The sequence below is a fragment of the Megalops cyprinoides genome, chromosome 4 (assembly GCF_013368585.1).
Source record: "Megalops cyprinoides isolate fMegCyp1 chromosome 4, fMegCyp1.pri, whole genome shotgun sequence".
NCBI classification, from domain to species: Eukaryota; Metazoa; Chordata; class Actinopteri; order Elopiformes; family Megalopidae; genus Megalops; species Megalops cyprinoides.
The window spans coordinates 3,215,001-3,222,500 of NC_050586.1; the positions used below are offsets into that span (position 1 = coordinate 3,215,001).

Sequence of the window (7,500 nt, forward strand, 5' to 3'; positions counted from 1 at the left end):
GGGGTGGACCCCGACTCTGCAGCAGAGTGTGGAGGACTCAAGGTAAGACCGTCTTTCCACACCCCAGTATCCCACTACCCCAAACCTCCGTATGTCTGTCTGAATCTAAACATTCCAGGGTGTCTCTCTGTCTCTCAGTGTCTGCAGTGTCTGTGTCTGTCCTCCGTCATCACTCTCTCCCTCTCTAACCATCTGTGTGTCTCTCACTGTTGCTGTCTCTCTCCCACCATTTGCCTTTGTATCTGTACCTCACTGTCTAATTGTAAATCCACCTAAGGTTACAGTATGAATGTTGCTATGTTGTGTGGAACTTTCTCCATCTGGCAACCCTGACCTCTTCCTTAATACCTTCCTTAATATACCTGGAACTCTGAAGGTCCATTTGAAGAGAGGGTCATAATCTCACTGTCCCTCTCTTATTTTTGTCATTTTCCCCCCTTACCACCTCCATCTTTTCTCTTTCCTCCTTTACCCCCTCCCCAGTCAGGCAGTGAGGCTACGGCGATGGCAGACTCTCTCTCTGCACCATCAGGTGCCTGTGCAGTGTCTGTTTTAGTGTGTTTCAGCAGGCCTGTGAAGGGCACGAGGTTCGAGTGCTAATAAAAATGATAATCAGTTTTTTCTAATCTATTTATTTGGCCGCTGCTCTTACCCTGGGCGATTTACAAGGCCGTCGTGGCATGATGCATAAAGTCCATGTCACAACAGCCACGGGAGCCGGTGCGTGTGTGCGGAATAGCAAGTAAGACATCAATGAGAAAGCGATATGCTGGAAAAAAAAACACATGCTACGATACATACGTACAATCAAACCTGCTTTTAGCATACACGGTGCGTATGGGTATAAAAGCAGCATTGTCCTGTTTTGCAGCAGAGTTTTCTTTGGATGTAGGGAGGGCTATGTTGTGTTGGGAAACATGATCTTGTCTGAACAGGTAAGGAGATAATCAAGGTTGCAGGTCACCTGTTCTGCCACTGAGAGGCTAGTGAGGTGACCAGGTGAGCTTGGAATGGGTGGCCGTGGCTGATAGGAATTACCAGACAGCCAGCGTTAGCCGAATAAAGGTTAACGTGGAAATGCTGCATCAAGTTTCTCCGGCTTGTTTGCAGTGGGGGGGCTGCACACCTCTATCATTGCCACCTGCAGCAGGTGTTATGCTCCAGACTGCTCTCTGCAGGAGCACTGGTGAGGAAGCAGAGATCTATTTAGCAAATTAAACCATCGCTGTGTTCCTGCCCGTTACCATGGGAGTCTAATACTCCTGTCAGTCACTCCTCATGGGTCCCGTCTGGCGGTTAGATTCACTTAGAGCCTCCGACACTTTCAGGAACAGCGATTCCTCCAGTCTGACTGTCCAACAAACGGACTCTAGAATTTCCTACAGCACGCAGTCAGCGTAGGATGGTATAGCTGCCTCATGGCTCTGCATGAACACACATGCATTGTGCTAACTGTTGATTTCATCACAAATTAAGCAGCACAAACTCAATTTTACAGTCTCCAAGGAATTTAAAGAGTAGCGCACTGGTGTGGCTTGTTTGATTTGTAGCTGATTATTATGAGTGATTTGTATTTATATCTTAATCTTGTTAGATGATTTGCAGTTTGTATGTATGATTTAACTGCATCCAACTGATAGTCAAGTGCTAGATATTTTTGTTGTTGTTGCACCCGCTGCTTGCTGCTTTAGCTGGACAAACAATTGCACACAATCCAGTTAACGAATTGGCCTTGCGGAGCTTCAGAGCGACTGGCTAACAGTGGAACCTGTTTTCAGGGCTGGGTTGAAGAGGATTCGGTAGGACATGAGAAATAACGCACGAATTTCTGCTGTCGAGGCAGAGAACAGAGGGAAAACGAGGAGAAATGCAAGTCCGGATGAAAGAGTCACATGAAAGATTGAGCCCCGCTGACCTTTTCGCGTGGCGTTTCTCTGACGGAGAGATGAAGGATGCCTAGACGAACACTGCCGGACGTGGCGGGAAGCCAGACTCGCGATCGACGGGGGTGTTTTGATTGTTGCTTTTTTTTCTACTGTTGCAAAAATATACAACAGCAGGTGAGCTCGAATGGACCGGTGGGCTGAGATTGAAAAACATATACACTAAGTGCGTTTATAACACACGCTCCTTTCAGAGTTTCCAAATGTACCTCTTTTCAATGTTCCGCTTCGACTCACATTATGGGCGCCCAGAGACCTCTCATAGCTCTTGAGAGATAACTTTTTTCCCGTCTTCTGCAATGCTCTGTAATATGTCGGCTGTTCGTTCAAGCGATAAGACGCGGGCATCAAGGAGGAAGGATCTGACTGCTGAAATGATACCATCAGTATACAGGGAGACGGCCGTCTGTTTAACCCCGGATAATGTGTGCATTTAAACTGGCCCGCACGGTCAAAAACGCAAACTGCCTTGGCCGAAGAGAGCTCACCAGCGGAAAAGTGCTCCGTCTGTCGCATTTGGAAACGCACGCTCATCCCCGCAGGGACTCAGAATTCATTCCAAATGCATTTGTCAAGGGCGAATGAAGTGATGTGTACGGCACCTTGTCCTCTTGTGTCAGTTGATTTGAATTTGAAAAAAAGGAGCACATCAATGTATTTTCTGTACTGTACTGTGGAGAGAGCATTTTTCCTTACCTTTCGGAATGTGCCATTATTAATGACGTTAGTCCCAACTGAAGCTGTGACTCGTTTCTGCTAGTATTATAAGATGTAACATCAAAGGGAATAAAAAGGACAAAAGCTTTGTGAAATGGCAGAACAGGTGATCCCTCTGGGGCGGAACGAACCGATTCTCCCACCTCTGCCTTTTATACGATGCTCCATCATTCCCCAGGACCTTGTCATGCAGGTCGTCCCCCTGTGTAGCTTTGATGAGACAGGGTCCCTCTCTCTAGGTCTGGCTGTTAGCTCTCATGTCCTTGTGCACTCACACCAAGCACTGAATGTGTTCACTACATACAGGTAGTCTGATGCACATACACACACACACACACACACACACACACACACACACACACACATACACATACATATGCCCACACCTTCTCACATCCTCACATGCACTTACATACACAGACAAATGTGCACACACTTACTCGCACACACATACATGCACATGCATGCACACGCACACACAGACACACACACACATACACTCATACAATCCTGGACCATCCTGTCAGTAGAATCTACTGAAGATATTTACATGTACTTTAGCTTACTAGCCCAATAAACTTAATCGCCCCATTCATTTCAGCCACCAGAACTTGGCTACAATAACGAATCCTGGCTCTACATCCCAGTATATATCTCTGGTAAAACCATCCATGTAGACTTTGGTAGCCTGTTTTTTCCATAAGTTGTGAAACAAATAAACCACCGAATCTGAATGTGAGCTCTGGGATGTGGTTAGGGGGCTGTCCTGTTTGGGATGAGGGATGGGGGCTGGAGATGGTTTTAGATTTTAGATTTTAGTCCTACCCTCAGAGAGAGCTCTTCTGCTGTTACCTGGCAAGGGCCTTCTGTTCTGCCAGCCAGGTGTGCTGGCATTATTTCTTATCTAATGATCCATCAGCAGAAAATTCATTAGTTTACTCAGTCATTTTTCATTGAGTTCCCTGCTTGTCCATATTCCGGACCCTGACGCTTTCTTTTTGTCTTTGTAATTTAAAACCAAACACTTTTTCATGCTGGGGACAATAACATCCGTCAAGTTCCTTGAAAGCAGAGCACCTCTTAAATCGAGTTTTAATAATTAGCCCATTCATTTTCATGTGTTGCAATGTCAGGATAGACAATTCAGCTGATTGTCTGCGAGGACAGCTTCTTTTCAGAGTAAAAACAGGCTATGTTATGTAAGCATGAAAAAGCCTGGCCTCTTTACATACAGGAGGACAAGTTTGATTTTTAGCTCTATGTGAAGTCATTTGTAGAAAACCTCCCCTTTTTTTAAAAAATTTTGACAAGGGCTTGGCTAATGATAAAAGTATGGCATGCAACAAAAAGTATTGAGATAAATCTAAAATCATGCATTCATTATTTTAATGTGTTTACTCAAAAATTAGCAATTTTTTTGCGCTCTTCACTTCAGTCTTACAGCACCACGGCTAAATTGGAACTCAAAATGACAGAGAAGCAAGCTGCAAATATAAAATAACCTATTAATCTATTCTTTCATTCCATTCCTTCATTTACTGACCTTGAAGATTCGTTGAGTCGCACTCTGTCTCACATGGTTATTAATGTCTTTCATTTCATGAACTCCGCTTCACTTTTTTATTAACCAGATAAAAAAAGAAACACCTTCAGTTTCCATTGTAAAAGTTTTATTTTTAATCAATATAGAAGGATTTTAGACAGCAAGTGTTCGGTTGAAAATGAACGTGAAAATCTTCTCAGAATCCTCTTCTATGGCATACACCTGCCATTAAATTTCTCTCAGTGCTTTTCTTACTTGTCTTTTAACACATTTCACTTCAACACTTTTTATGTTTTGGTGAAAACACTTCATTTTATGCGAAGTGAAACATAAAATGAATGCATTAAAAGCTGTTACAACAAATGTACTGTGCTGTTTTAGAAACAGTACATGTAAGGGAAACTCATCTGGCGTTTTTAACAAGGCAGACTTTGGAAGAGCATGTTGATCGCATCAGTATGTATAACAATGTGACAATGACTGCCAGCTTCTTAGCAAGCTGCTCCGCCAATTAAATTCCTGCTGTTGCCGGGGTGATGGATGGCTTCCCGGTGATTCCACCTGAATGAGGGGTCTAATTAGGGCCTCTCCCAGAGGATCAGATGGCCTCTCCCCCCGAGTGCGGGATCTGGGGACTCAGCCTGTCCCCATCAGTCCGCAGACACCAATATTGCCTTTAAACGATCCCGCGCCGACGACAGAAATGGGTTTCCGCAGAAAGAAAATTGAAAGCTGGGTGTCGTTAGAGCTTCACAGTTCAATATCTTGTTTTTTTTCTGTCCTTCCTCTCCTCTTCTCCAAAATTTGTATCCTTAACTGCTGTTCTGTTTCAGACCACCTGGAAACAATCGAAAGTCAGCGAAGTGTTTTCGAAGCTGAAAATAGTCTTTTTCTCCCCTTCCGTCCCCCCTCCCTTCCACCCCCCCCCCCCCCCCCCCCCAGGAAAACTCATAACATGACGAACGCTCAATTATACCGACTCACTTTGAATAGTCCGTCTGAGGGAGGCCCTCTGCCTTTTGGGTTTCGGCTCATGTGAATTATTAAATGCCACTTACCCAGCGTGACTCACTTAGAGGCCAAACAAGGATACAGGCCTGCGCTGCCACTCAAGATAACGGTCTAATTGGAGCTTTTAATTGTGCGTTTTTTCCAGACAAAGTCAATGCAAATTTTAAAAAAAATAAAGCCCAAGGATCTGCCGTCTGTGTATGGAGGTCAGAGGCCCTGCCAAAGCTGGTTTATGGGTGCTTGGTACAGATTGTCCAAGCAAATCCTTTTCCTGGATTTTTACAGAACCAACCTGCTGATTTTTAAGTTGCCTGGGGCATAATAAGCAAGCCTGTGTTTGGTTGGTGTTTCTGTGTTTTAGTCTTGCTTTCTTCCTGGTTGTGGCTTCCACTTACTAAACATTCTGATAGAGTAACTTGGCCCAGATGTCATTCTAATTAATTGTGCAATTTCATTTTGTTGAAGTCCCCGTTTGTTTTACAGATTCCAATCTTCTTTGTTGTTGCTTTTTTTTTTTGCTGCGGGCGGTTTTTACTCCTTCTCTAAAGCTCAGGACTTGGACTTTGATTTGATTAGTCAAGCGGCAGCCACAGTTTGCTTAGTGGGTTCTCTGAGGTGGGGCATATGGTTCTCTGTTGTATTGTATGGTGTTAGGGTTGTGGGATGGTCAGTTAGGTTAGACAGTTGTTGTTAGAGAAGAGATTTAATGCATTGCACCTCACAGGAACTATCTTGCTGAGATCTGTCTGTGGTCTACTGCACTATAACACCGGTGATGCCCAGACTGACTGTCAGCGCCCGTTTCTGACAGGAGTGCTCCAACAGTGGCAGGCCCCACAACCCGGTTCCCATCACTTAGCTCAGTGCTGGGATGCTGTAACAGCTCCAGCTGGTACACATCAGCACCCTCTCCTACTTCCCGGCTTCCCTCAGTGAGTTATAGGGTCCCCGTCCTGCTGATTCACCCTCAACAAGAAAAGACGAGGTGCAGAAGTCGATATCTAATTCCTCTCTGTTTTTCTCCTCATTTGAGGGAAAGGTCAGGCGCGTCTGCCGGTGGTGAAATGTCACTTCATCGTCTCTCTCTTTCTCTCTCACAGCATAATCAGCTGCTCACCGGCTTTAGGACTGTCACTCTGAAAGTCGCCCTGACAGCTAGCGTAGCCCCTTAGCGAACGCCACACGTAGCTAGAATACCCCATGTTGTTAAATAAGGAAAAGCATCCGCTCGGAAACACGCGCACGTTGCATTTTTAATCTTATTTGCAAGCGTGGCTTTTGACATATTATATATTTATGCAGCCAGATCCATATTCACCGAAGCATTTCAAATTAAGTGCCTTGCAAAAGGAGAGAGCAGCAGTGGCCCGTGCTGGCTTTGGACGTGAAACCCTCTGATTACAAAAGCAGTTCTGTAACCACTAAGCCACGCTGCCGTCACCAGTTTTCTTGCATTGTGGGGGGGAATGAGATGATAAGCAAATTAAGTGCTCAAGAGACCTTTTATTCCAGCAAAAAAACAACAACCATCTGCACAACAGGCATATATATCAAAAAACCAGCACTCCAGCACAGTGGAAGCACTTATCCTGGGTAGAAATAAGAGCTTTTTGAGACAGAAAAACATCTTCCTGTTTTTTTAATTTCAGGCCTCTGTTCAGATAAGAGCAGTATGTGTCCCTGTCACTTGGTGTGTGATTGTGGTTATTTGAAATAAAAACAGCCAAAGCCTTCATTCGCCAGAGCGCCCCAGCTGTGACATCGAGGGCAGAAATGGAGGAGAGGAAGTGATGTATGAGGAAGAGCAGGACAGCGGGAGAGGAAGTGATGTATGAGGAAGAGCAGGACGGTGGGAGAGGAAGTGATGTATGAGGAAGAGCAGGACGGTGGGAGAGGAAGTGATGTATGAGGAAGAGCAGGACAGCGGGAGAGGAAGTGATGTATGAGGAAGAGCAGGACAGCGGGCTGTTCCGCGCAGAACGGCCAGGCAGCATCCCCTCACGGCCGCCATTGATCGGCCTGTCCCCGCTCCGCCGTTGTCCCAGAGAGCAGCTCTTTTTTCATTTGTTAGGTATTGATTGTATTCACATTGACGATATGATCGTTGTTGTTCATTCTGCGTAATTACACCGGCGATTGTAACCGAGCAGAGATGCAGATCTAACGACATCGATCCCGGAGCGGTTTCCTCCACACCGCCCGGCCGCCTGCAGTCATTTCTCAGGGAGCCGGCAGCTCTTGTCGGAACCTTTCATAGATGGACAGAGGAACAAGGGTGCAGGGAGG

General features: G+C 45.5%; 1 protein-coding gene across 1 annotated transcript in view; it reads left to right on the forward strand.

Annotated features, from left to right (window-relative positions):
* Positions 1 to 7,500, forward strand: part of whrnb (whirlin b) — a 66,798-nt gene that overhangs the window by 32,589 nt on the left and 26,709 nt on the right. Inside the window, exon 3 of the mRNA XM_036527414.1 lies at positions 1 to 42. This exon is cut by the window's left edge and continues 84 nt beyond it. Coding sequence (XP_036383307.1) covers positions 1 to 42 — 42 coding nt within the window. The remainder of the gene's footprint in view (positions 43 to 7,500) is intronic.